Source organism: Lontra canadensis, unplaced genomic scaffold (genome assembly GCF_010015895.1).
Source record: "Lontra canadensis isolate GAN:19392208 unplaced genomic scaffold, GSC_riverotter_1.0 scaffold38, whole genome shotgun sequence".
Classification (NCBI taxonomy): Eukaryota; Metazoa; Chordata; class Mammalia; order Carnivora; family Mustelidae; genus Lontra; species Lontra canadensis.
Window position 1 is genome coordinate 18,423,760 of NW_022631032.1, and position 12,949 is coordinate 18,436,708.

General features: G+C 49.6%; 1 protein-coding gene across 1 annotated transcript in view; it reads right to left on the minus strand.

The window, feature by feature from the left end:
- The window catches only part of RFTN1 (raftlin, lipid raft linker 1), a 134,597-nt gene that overhangs the window by 3,339 nt on the left and 118,309 nt on the right, over positions 1-12,949 (minus strand). The window contains exons 7-8 of the mRNA XM_032869262.1: positions 6,691-6,794; positions 4,262-4,343 (exon numbers count right to left, since the gene is read on the minus strand). Of these exons, the coding sequence (XP_032725153.1) occupies positions 4,262-4,343; positions 6,691-6,794 (186 nt within the window). The remainder of the gene's footprint in view (positions 1-4,261; positions 4,344-6,690; positions 6,795-12,949) is intronic.

The following is a 12,949-nucleotide window of genomic DNA, read 5'->3' on the forward strand; positions in this document are numbered from 1 at the left end:
AGGGTGCCAACCATGTCTCTCACACTGTGGCAAGGTTTCCCATGGCCCTGAATCTCCAAAGAAATACTCTCACTGGTCATGGTTAGTACGATTGGATAGATGAGTGCGTAGAGGTTCAGGGAGGTTGAGTAACTTGCCCAAAGTCATACAGCTAGAAAACAGCAAGCTGGAACTCAGATGCAGGTGTCTCTGGCTCCCTACAACCTCATTCTTGGTGGAAGAAAGGCTTTAGGCTCTCACCCTAGGGGCAAGGAGGAGAGGAAACAGAGGGAGAGGCCACGCCCCTTTGAAAGGGCTCAGCCCCGCACACAAGTGCCTCCCCTTTCAGACTGTCTGATGTCAAGTGGCATCTGCTGGGTCAGGTGCTTGGCTCATTAGGCCAAATAGTCAGCTAATGGAAATACAGATTTAACTGCCATTAAAGATACTTTGGTTTGGCTTATTTAAAAAAAGATCTACACCAAAGCCTCCCTGACAGGCCTATTTTTAAAAAGAAAATAATGATAAAATTTGAATGGCAGTGCACAGGTGAGCCAAGAAAGGACCCTACATTAGATAACTGAGACACAGGCCCACAGACTTGAACGGGCATCACAACCATCCAGAGGACTCCTGAAACAGAACACTCACCCCATCCCACAGTTTCGGACTCAATGCAACCTGGGAAGGGGAGGGAGACTTCGCATTTTTAACAAACTCCCAGGTAAGGCCCATCTTGCTAGTCCACAGGCCCCAGTCTGAGAAGCGCTGAGCGAAGACAAAGACACCCCTTGTCTTCCTGCAGCCCCAGCTCTGCCCCTCATGGAAGGACTTCCTTGTCTCCCTCCCATCTTCACACCTACCCCCTTCACCACTCCCTTCTGCTCCTTTGAGCAGAGGACAGTCAGGGGTTTTAACAAATAACACAATTGTTCCAGATCCCAAGGCTCAACAAGGCACCATCTCAGAAAGCAAGATGAGGAGAAGCAGGGACACAGCCACCCCCAGGACGGTGACAGCTTTCTGGGGAGGTCTGGAACATCCACACTCTTAAAGGCTGGCAGCCCAGCCAGGAGGAGGGATGCCATATCTGGAGCAGTACCAGGGAGAGCGTCTGAACAAATCAAGCAGCCCACTCCAACGCCAGGGCTTTCCCCAGTCAGTGGGTCTGTGGCACTTGGCTGTGTCGCTGGCGTCCACACTCAGAAAGATTTCCACTAGTCATCCATGTCAGAAAGAAGTGTGCAAAAGAAAAAAATCCTTCACTTGACAGCAGTGTGGGTCCAGAGTTCCATGTCAGCAAGGGCTAATGGATTTAATTCCCACATTTTAAAAACTGTCTGTTACCTGCCCCCACTTCAAGGAGTGTAGCTGGAAGGAAGACTTGGGTGTGGGAGAAATCATCTATTACCTCGGATGGAGTTTAATTACTTGCTTTGAAAGCCCCACTCACAAAGAAGTTTCTTTCAAATGCTGAAAAGTCTTGACGGGAGAATTTTCTCTACTTTGCTGATTAAAAGAGGCCTCAGAATGCTGTGTCCTTGGTGTGCCAGCCTTGTGGTCCCTTTCCTTAGATTTCAATCCAGACAGAACATGAATGTCCTGGGCTCACACATTTCATTACTTATACATACAAAGGAGGAGAGAGTCTGAGGCAGAGGGAACAGCCAGAGCAAAGGCCCTGTGGCAAGAAGGGACACAGAAGAGCCTGTAGGCCACAGTAGCTGGAATGCAGAAGATGGGGACAGTGGCAGAAAAACCAGACCACACATGGCCCTGTGGATCTCATGCAGATTCCCGCCTTTATCTTAAGAATTACACAATGCTTTGGAAACATTTAAAGCCGTGGGGGGACATGATTCCGTGTGCTTCTGTAAGAGATTCCCTTGGCTCCTAGTAGACATATTTGAAGGGGGGACCTATTACCAGAGGATTAGAGTTGTTGAGGCCCAGAATGGTGGGGAGAAGCAGAGGGATTCAAGTTCCTAGGATCTAAAACAGACATGTCTTGAGGATAGAGTGACTATGGAAGTGATGGGGAGTCAAGGATGAGCCCTGGGTGGGTGGGTGTCTCTGGATGGAGGCGGTGCCCTTGTTCCAGGTGGGGGTGGGGCTGGCCAGGTCACAAGCCCCTCTGAGATGCTGGGTAGTAATGGGATCTGTGGTCCTGGGTCATAGGGCAGAAACAAGTACTGAAAATGCGGGTGTGGGAGTCATCACCTAAGAGGGTCAGATTTCTCTTTCTGGGGATGAATGAGATTTTCTAAGAAAGAGACCAGAAAGAGAGAGAGAGAGAGAGATGGGGCTGGGTCTGAACCACCTGCTGGAAGACCAGGACAGTGCAGGGCCAGAGCCCAGACAAAAAGGAGCTTCAAGAGGCAGAGGGCGATCAAGCGCGTCAGTGCTTGGGGAGACCCAGGCATGGTGAGGACTTGATGGAGTTATTGCCATGGTCACTGGGGTACCCACAGCTCACAGGAGCAGGTTGCCAACCTGAGTCAGCAGCAGAGCCACTGGCTGGGACAGTGAGAGGGAGACAACCCATCTGGCTGTAAAGTCCCCCCACGGTACCCCATGCCCAGACTCCACTAGTGAGTGAGGTGACCTCTCCAGGTCACACAAAAAACCTGTGCTCCACAGGAGCCAATCCCATGAATGAGCAGGAGGTAAGGAAGTACTTCAAGAGAGAAAGCAGCCACCCACTTTAGCACAGCTGACTGGGGTTGGAAGAGTCTACTGCTCAGAAAATAGATAACTCCATCCTCTCGCTTTTCCCCGAGGGAAGTTGGTCCACCTCCTCACAGCAGCTTTAAAAATGCTCCCTCTAAAATCTCCTTCTTGTCTCCCTCCGTGAGCCACACAGACTTCATACCGAAATTAAACCACATGGCTCTTCTTTGGGAACCGCCCACATCCCAACCGGGAAGGGCTGGCGGGAAAAGGCAGCACCGCCTCCTTCTCTTAAAGGCTGAGTTGGCGTGTTTTGGCGTCTGATGGCAGCCTGGCTTGTGCTGTTGTTGAATGTCACCGTGAATGCATGCGGTCCCCAGGAGCCTGGGGCCGAGCAGCAGCTAACGGTGGTCCGGGGAAGATCCATCTTCCAGCCGGCGGCTGACTGCTCCTGGTGGTTAATGGTGACTTCAGCGGTTGCCTTCTGGCCCTCTGCTGCTGTCACCTGTCACATTAGCGTCTTGGAGCTGAGAGAGAGACCTCCCTCTGCATTCTACACCATCTGGCTTCAGGTCGCCTTCTCCTTGGCATTCCTCCCAGGAGCCCCCCAACCAACCCCGTGGGTTTGCCGGCTGGCGAGGGGCTGCTGCAATCTGTTCACTTGCTTGTCGCCCCTGTCCAGGCTCCATGTCCAGAGAACATGAGGAACTAAGAGGGGAGCACAGGAGGATGCCAAGCCTGAGGAGCAGAGCAGGTCTGTCAGGCTCTGCCAGAGAGCACTGCGCTGGCCAACAAAGGTGGCTCAGGTGGGCTTCAGGTGACACCTAACTTGGGCTCTCGCAAGTCCCCCTGACTCTCTCATCTCTTCCCGAGCAAATGGCCAATCACCCACAGGAGAATCACCCACCGGCTGCGAAGTGTGGGGTGAGAAGAATCAAAATCATCTGACACAAGGAAGCGCTTGGATTTGATTTCTGGGAACATGGGGGAAATATCTCAGAATGGCCACAGTCTCTTAGCACAACTGTGTTTTCCAGGCTTGGCCATGTGCTGTCCAGGGAGGGGATGAAGGCCCCCAGCAACCCCCAAGACAGCGGGGTCTGAGGACTCTGCCGTGGACTGTGTCCACACCAGCCACTGTCACTGAGAGGCCTTGGGGTCGGGGCACACCAAGGAGCTCTGGCAGGGTCTCTCTCTGCCAAGATCACCACACTTCTGATGTCTTGAGGGATCCAACAGGCTGCAGCCAGAGCTCATCATGGGATTAAGATACAGAGAAGCTAGGCACAAACTCAAGCCATCACACCCCAGCCGGAGGCAGCTGACTTCAGGCCCCTATTTTTAGTTTAGTGGGAGTATCTGGACTACATGCGTGTCTGACAGAACGGTCTACTTTGCTCTCTGACCTGACAGACAAGACACCCCCCACCCAGCGCCCCCATCTGTCTCTTTTCAGCAGCCTCCGGTGTGCTCCCGTTTGCCAAGGGGCTCAGATGTTCCCTTGAGAGCCCTTGGAAGTTGGAGCCAGCTGCCCACTCAACTGTTACAGAAAATCCAGCCGCGGAGGAAGCCCTGCCAAGGAAAACTGGAAAAGGCCATCAAGGTCACTTACCTTTGATTCCTTCTTCTTGATTTTCTGAGGTAGACATGGTCTCTGAAGAAAGACAATCTGCTTGGTGGATACATTCCCCTCCCTAGAACACAGAGGTGAGAATGAGCCATTACCCCCCAGGCCAGCCCCAAACCTCACCCATGTGTCTACCCCTAAGGTTGCTGAGCCCGAGTGCCGACAGAACGGAGAACTGCCACCAAACCGGGAGATGTCAGCAGTCAAGAAGCACTCGTCCCAGCCCAGGCCATCCACCCGGCCCTTGCTTCCAGGGGGCTCTGTGAGGGGCTCAACAAAAGCTCTGTGGGCATCTCTGCCAAGTCAGCTTCATAGCTGGGGGCTCCCCTTCCCTCGATGTGAGGTAACAGCTGGCATCTTGGCCAAATGATAATAAACTGGCTTCTTCCGTGAATCTCAAGAGGTAGAAGCTTCTTCCAACTCTCTGTCTTTGGGAAGGAGCCAAGGAGAGGTCAACTTGGCCCAGGATAGGTGGTGAGCCTCCCGGCCGCCTCTACGGAAGGCTGGCTGGGCATAGGGGTGCGGCCATGGGCCTGATTCGGCCTCACTGGGCCCCGAGGCAGCCTGGCTCCTGGCACAGGGGAGGGGTGCTGAGGAGCACTGCTCATTTTTCTGGCACAGTGAGTGCACTTTCCTCTGGGCCCCCACAGAGCGGCCTTTAAAGATGGCAGAAATATTTGTGAGGGAGATCGCTGTCTTCTCTGCTGAGGCAAGCGCCACGGCATGGAATGTCAGAAGGAAAGGGGGTTGAAAATGAACATATTTTGTGCTGGGGCTGGGCTGGGTGATTTCACACATCATGGCTCATTGAAGCCTCACCCCCGAGGAGTGAGTAAGCCCACTTGTAGTAAGCCCACTCCAAAGAGTGTAAAGACAGGAGACGAGAGCTCATTTAAGGAGTGGGCTTGAGCTCTCACAGTGAGGATTTGAACTCAAACCTCCCCGGTTCCCCAAGCTCTCCACTCCACCACGAGGAGGCGTGTGCAGCACAGGGAAGTGGAGGATTAGGGGGGATTACTGAGCAGGTAGGAGATCTGAGAGGGAGACAGAGGCACCTGTCTGTACTCTCTAGGTTTAGAGAGCTCAAAAAGAGTGGGAGCTTCTCATTCAAATCCAGTTCTCATCGTGACTCCTGTCCTTTGGAGTGGGTGGTGGAGCAGGCTTTCTTCCATCTTACAGACAAGGAAACTAATTCAGAAAAGCTATAGGACTTGGCCAGGATGGACAGTTAGCAAATGGAAGGGTCTGACCTGGGTTCAAGTCTGCATGTCCCAAATCGAGGGTTTTTTTTTCCCACCCTGGTTCTTTCCATCACTCCATACCCACAGAAGTCTTGGTTGTAAGGCAGCATGGAAGTTCCCAATGGCCTGGGGCCAAAAGGTGGCTGCAAACAGGTGCCTGGTAGTGTGCAGACCCACTGTGGCCCAATGTCAGGAGGAAGACACGCTGAGAGCCCAGACGGCCTCCTAGAGGGACCCAGGAAGGAAGGTACGGATTGCCCCCATCATTCTCCACCCTGAATCTGGGCTCTGCGGCTACACGGCCCTGTTGTCCCCCCAGATCACCAGCCTTGCCTCATGCTGGCCATCACCCTGCCTGACATAAGAGATAGGAGACTCAGTCTGGAGACTGAGGTTCTAGTCCCAGTTCTGCAACTTATTGGATACGTGGCTTCAGGTATGTGACAGAGCCTCTCTGAGCCTCAGTTTTCTCATCTATAAAATGGGAATGATATCTATGCTTATAACCACATGGGATAGTTAGGAGAATTCATTCAGATAAACCCCAAATACAGATGAAAGGCCTTTCAGGGACATGCGAGGTCAAGGGAGGGTGGGCTGAGCTAAGGTGGACCAATGCCCTTAAATGTGAAACTGTAAGGGATGCCACAAGCCAGGGTCAAGATGCAGGTCTTTACATGCTCTTCGTGGGACTACTGACCAGGGCCATGATCTTGGGTGAGTCCTTCAGCCTCCCTGGCCATAACTTCCTCAGTCGCAAAATGGGTTTAGTGAAAAGACTTCACCTGTAGGACTTTTTTTTTTGAGTACTAAATGAAATTTTACATGCAAGGTACCTACCCAAGCCAGAACAGGGCACGCAGTAGGGGCTCGATTTCTTTTGTATCTGAGAGCCCTGGGCCCCCACAACCCAGAAGGCTCACCTTTGACGTGCTTGGCAGTCACAATTCACTGGCCAAGACTCCCCATGTGGGAAGAGGGGCAGGGGATGCCCTGTGGGTTGGGGGTTAAGGATCTGAAATCCCAGCTCTGTCACTTCCCAGCTGGAGAGTCTGGTAACCGCACCAGCCTCAGAGGTTGTCACAGGACTAAAAAAGTGACATGCGTCAAGGGCACAGCCCCGAGCAGGTGTTGAGTGATAACGATGATGATGCCGAGGCCTGTTGTTGTTACCTGGTAGTCTTGACCACGGGAGTTGGTAGCACACAGGTGAGCTGCCAGCCATAGGCCGCCAGGGAGTTCAGCAGGGGCACATAGTCGGTCTGCACCTCCACACCCTGGGGGAGAAAGGCCACCATGAGGGCTGCGGCTGCCCCAAGTCAGCCGCTGGGAGACGGAGGGGGATGTTCCATCAGCCAGCCGAGGCGATGGGGCAGGAAAGGGGTGGGGCGCCCGGCAGCCCAGAAGTCCTGCCCCACAGACCCCACTTAGGTGGGAACTAGAGCCAGAGGATTAATGCGTTAATTTGGTTCTATTCTTTCATGGACAGATAGCCTCCGGTGAGTGTCTCTGCAGAAGCACAGTCACCTGGCCTCAGAGCCGTATTCAGGGCAGACGACAACACACCTGAGAATTCCGGAGTGCGTGCCAGGGAGTTAGATCACGTTTCATTCATGATCAAGTTGTTCACATCCAGCCACGGCAGCAACACAGACGAGTGCACGCATGCACACACACACACACACACACACACACACACACGGGAGCTTCACTTGTGTTACACAGCCTGACACGAATGGGCTGATGAGCGCTGCCTGTGTTTTATTTCAGATCAGTGTGTGCACCTGTGTGCTGGGGGCTCTGACTCGCCTTTCAATTGAGAAACTCAGTCCTGCCCCTGTGAGAGAGCACCGCACTGAGGCCACGTCCTGCTCTCTCACTGCAGCGGGCCTCACTTTCCCCTCTGGGATCCTCGAAGATGCTGGAGGTGTGGCCCCCACCCTGTCCACTGTCTACAGTGGGTTCCCCGTCTCTATGAGGCTGGCTTCAGAACTACAGAAAATCTCAGACAGGTTCTGATTCCTTCCAACCATCGCTAGTCAGCAAGCATTTCAGAGTGGTGGGGACAAAGGTGAAGGAAGGCACAGTTCCATTGCTAGTGTTCACAGCTGGAGGGGGCAACAGCACAGACAGGCAAGTGATGGGAATACAAGATGGCCCACGGGCAGGGCCACGAGGCTTCGGAGGTCAACAGAGGAGGAAGGATGCCAGATGTGATCAACACAGGCTTCCTGGGGCCCAAGGGCTGGGCACATATTTGACAGGTGGAGCTAGGGAAGGGGCATTCTAGGGGGAGAACCCTAGCATGTACAACAGAAGATTCCACTGGGCCCAGAGCACCAAGGAAGGTGGGCTTCACTTGGGAGTGGCACTGCTCACAGCGGGACCACAGGTGGTGACTGGCTGTGTTGCTGGAGGCTTTTGGGGAACAGAACCAGCTCATCTAGTTGCTCTGGGCTAAGGGGCTGGAAGAGAGATGAACCTTCCCTCTTCAAATGGCTTTTGAAACCCCTATCGCTGGGCACCCATCCCAGCATGGCTACCAAGTTGCCTGAACTCCTGGCAAATAACTGATCCTTTGGGAGACTGTTTCCTCAACTATAAAAAATAAGCTTTGGTCTCTGACAGTAGTTCTCAAAATGTGGTTCCCCAAGCAACAACAATGGCATCGACCTGGGACCTTGTTAGAAATGCAGAGTCTTGGGACCCTGTTGAGACCTACCAGATCTGAAACCTGGGGGTTTTTTTTTGTTTGAAAGAAACTTCTCAGTAGTTCTGATGCACAAGTTACAGAAGCACTGCCTGGGTAACCAATTAGGTCTCTCTTTTTAAAGATGTATTTATTTATTTATTGTGGGGGGGGCAGGCAGGACAGAGAGAGTCTTAAGCAGACTCCGTGTGGAGCTCAGAGCCAGACACGGCGCTTCACCTTATGATCCTGAGATCATGACCCAAGCTGAAACCAAGAGTCGGACAGATGTTCAACTGACTGCACCCCCCAAGTGCCCCTTAATTCGGGTCTCTTCTGATGACAGGAGAGTCCAATTCTGTGGCCATATCCAGTCAGTTGTTACCTCAGAGCTAACCTTCCCTATCCTTCTCCACTTGAGAAGGGAAAGTAGAGGGCTCTGAAAGGCCCAGTTCTGTAAAGGAATTGGGGTAAGGAAAGGGAGAGGAAAGGGGGAGGACGGGCAGGCTAAGGAGGGGGAAGAAAGGGAGGCCCCTTAATAAAAGAGGCAGGAGCAGAAAGGGAAAAGAGGAAAGGAGAGAGGGGTACAAGAATAATCACTTGATGGAAGGGTCAGGAGGGGCCCCCATTCTGACCCCTTCTCTGAAGCCCCCACTCAGGCCCAGGGATGGCAGATGACCCAAGTGACACCCCTTTCTGCCCAGCCCCCTGGCCACAAGAGGAACTCCCATCCACACCAGCTGGCAGTATCCTTCATGCTTGGCCTGGCCCTCACCACCTGCTGGGGCTGCTTTCTCCCCGACAACCCAACCCCCATCCCCGCATTCCCGATTTCAAGAAGGGAGGAAAAAAGTGTTAAAGCCACACTCTCAAGCTTTGCGAGGTTATGATTACTTAGGCCTATCAAGAATAACCTTCCCACTTTATCAAGCACTGTGACAAACCCGCCACAATCAGACAGTAGCCATGGCAACTAGGACAAGCTTTGGCGCCTCACAAAGCCCTGAGTGGCAGAATGGAGTCCTTTTATTAGTGGCTGCGGCCCGGCTGGATTTTCTCCGCGGGCACCCAGAGCAGTGAGACAATGGCCAGCCCCCCGCTGCAGCCTGACCTGCCCGCTCGCATGGGGTGAGCCCGGGCTGCCTCTATTTTGCTCTATGTTTATTTCATTTTGTCACTATCTTAAAGAGAAAGACAGCAGGCTTTCTCCCAAACAGTTTTTCCCTTCAGGGTAGGGGATGTCAGCCAGAGGGTGCAGAAGCACAAAGACTCAGAGGACAAGAGAAAGCACAACAAAAACAGAACCCTGCTTTCGTGAGTAGTGGTAGTAATCTGGCTGTCACGTGGAGAGGGGAAAAGTAAAATACAAATGGTAAGGGGTGAGGCGGCAACCCTCTGCCAGACTCCCCCGCCCTGACGGTTTGGGGTGGTCCTGATTTAATTAGTGGTAAATGTGGTTTTCTGTAAGCATCTATCAAAGCCCCTTCACGTATTATCAATACCGTACGCAGACGACATTTCTAGCATATGACATGAGCCCCAAGCAGTCAGGGGAAGAGGCTTTCAAGTCCATTAGCTCAGAAAGGTGGTAGAAAACCTAACTGGATGGAGGCTCCCTTTGATCTGCTTTTCTGTGACACTCCAGTGAGGACAGAAAAGCACAAACAGCACTCCAAAGACAGCCTGCTTATCAAACGGAAAGACATTTCTTTCTGGAAGTAGGAGCACAAATTTTAATTAACTCTCCACTCTCCTGTGTGGATCCATAATCTCCGATCACACCTGGAGTGCTAAAAAAAAATGGAGCATGTCCTGTGGTTTTTCAACTCATGTAAAAGGAATTCATTTGTATTTATGGCTCTTTTTTCCCTTTGTTCCCCATAATTTCTCCAGTGGTTGCAAATCAACTAAGGAAACAGACATCCAACACAACCGTCCCTTACCCTCCAAAACTCATGACAACAGCATGTAGAGTTTCTTAAGAAATGCCTTTGTCTTTTGATCATTTTTAAAGATCCTCCATTCAGGGAAGTAATTAGGAGGTAACACACTGGTCCAGTGAGAGAGTTTGTATCCCGAATGTCAGTTTGCTCTTCTCTTTTCTCCTGTTTCTGCATATGTGGAATCTGTGGAAGCAATCTGGGAGAAAAGCAGTTTCAAAGAAAAAGACTTGGCTCCTTCTACACAACTGTGTAAATGAAGAGAGGAATTTAATTTCCCATATCTGAAAAGTGTGCGGGACCAGCACTGGGATGGTCTCCATGCCTGAAAAACAGTGACTGGGGGATGTTTGTCCCTGTTCCTGACTGCCACTCGGTTAGGTCCTCGCCTTTCATGGAGAGGGCACGTGAAGGTACAAAACTGCAAAAACATGTGTTATGTCTTTTGAAAACCGGCTGCCAAAACACTAATGCTCAACACTTACTGGCTGGGTATGCATATGCGACTGTTTAACTTACCAATTTTAGATATCCTTTGATTTCCTACCACAGAAGATAAAGCCTTCACATTCCCATACACATTTCTTACTTCCTCTTTCTTCGTGCCCCCAAATGGTCCTAGTAATTCTAATCAAATCAAAAGTTAGTGTTTGTATTATTACAACTTTGCAGATGTTGCTCAATGCTGGGTCAAGTAATGCACTGTGATCTGCCTTCTTTTTCACATGATACTTTATTTTTCCTGGAGTTGATCATGTCCTCAATTTTTTTTCTTCTTCCCATGTCTGGTTGTATGTGAACCCATCACTAATTTATTCCATATTCTCTAACACCTCTATTCTATGCCTACCGATAAATATCCCATGTGCCTAAATACATTAGTTCTGTTTTTTTTGTTTGTTTGTTTGTTTCCCTCCTCCACTGGAGACATCACTTCTGGAGCTCTCTGCACTCTTTCTCCAATCCTGGTCTGGCCGCTTTCCATGGCTGGGTTCTTCTCCCACTGCTATCTAAGGCTGGTGTTTTCTCTTTCTTGGTTTCCTCTACATATTGCTATAGTGCGTCCTCCCATGGCTCCCCGGGAAACAAATGCCCTGTAAGTCACTTGAATCTGCGCTTTCATAAAAGTGTCGTTGTTCTCACCCTTAACTAACAGTTTGGGTACAGAAATCTGGGCTGAAACCTACTTTTCCTTTGAGATTTTTCAAGTACTTCTCCACTGGCTTCTAGAGATCCACACTGCTACGGAGATATATATTTTGATTGCTAATACTTTACAACCTCATGAGCTTTGTAAGCTTTTAGGATATTTTTCCCCATGAGGTGTCAGAATTTCACAATGTGCCTTGGTGTGGGTCATATGCTTGATGACCTCACCATCTGAGGATTCTTGTCCTTCAGTTCTGAAAAGTGTTCTTTTATTTTCTCTTGAGAGTTTTCCTTTTCTCCATTTTCTCTCTTTCTGGATCTTCTATAAGTCAAAATGGAGGGCTGATATTTCCATGTTATTACCCCTCCCCATTTTCTTACTCTTTTTATTTTCCTTCTGAAAGATTTCCTTTCTCTTTTAGCCTTTTTGTTACCTTTTTAAATTTTCTGCAGCCTTATTTTTAAGACCCAAAAGCTGCAGAGACGGGAGGTAGGACTCTTACCACAATACATAAAAACTTTAAACCAATGCCCCGGTTGTCAGCTTTGCAGTTCACTTCCCACCATCCCATGGTCATTTTTGCTTTGAAAACCAGAGCTTTTCTCATTTTCTCACATGGCTCCTTGTCTGTTAGGTGACAGCTTCCTGTACTTTGCTAAGCCAATTAGCATCCGCTATTTACTTTCCTTTTCTAAAACTGTGTTAAAATCATTCCTCTTTTCTACTTTCTCTTCTAATCTTTTTGTTTTTGTGGATACCTTACCTGTCTATCTATCTGCCTGCCTGCCTATCTATCTACCTACAGTCAGTTTTCATTATTCATGGGAATTATGTTCTATAATGTTGCCACAAGAATTACTGAACACTTGGAGCCAATGCTGTAGGGGAAATACAGGGTTAGGTTTCTTTGAACTTCTGATGACAGCATCTTCATCACCTGATCAATCAGAACCTTGTTTTGTGTGCATTTTTGTTTAAAGACACCTTTCAAAATATATTTTGTTGATTCACTAACTTTTGAACACACAGCCAACAGCACTAGAACTCAAGCCTGAATAAAACTTACCTAACACGTATCTTTGCTCTGTAAGGCACACTGTAGCCTTCTTATGCCTAGAAATACCAGACAGCACTTCAGCATGAGACCTGGAGCCACTTTAAATAGCAAAATCAACAATGAAAGTCACAAAAATGTGAAAAGTGTGGCACTAAGTAGACTGCAAACAGGACACTTGTTTATAGTATGAAAGCTAAAACAGAAAGGCAGAGCATCTCCTTAATCGGGAATATGAATGTCGGCAACTCAAATTTTTTGCCACTCTGCATATGCCTGCAAGTAATGGTGAAAACAACAAGAGGACAGATTTGGGGATTACAAATAAATTTAAGCAAGTAGGATTTGGAAATATAGAATCCATGAATAATGAGAATTGACTGTAGCATCTATCTCCATGCCTACCTCCTACCTATCATTCCTTTTGTATCATTTCACTGGGATTTTTCAGAAGAAATAGATGCCTGTGTCCAACTCCCCACACTGAACACAGCTTTATTATTTTAATTTTAATGAACCAACTGGAAGCCCTTTCTGACTAACTTAGAGTCTGGAAACCATAAAGTAAAAATAATAAATTTGGTGACATAAAAAATAAT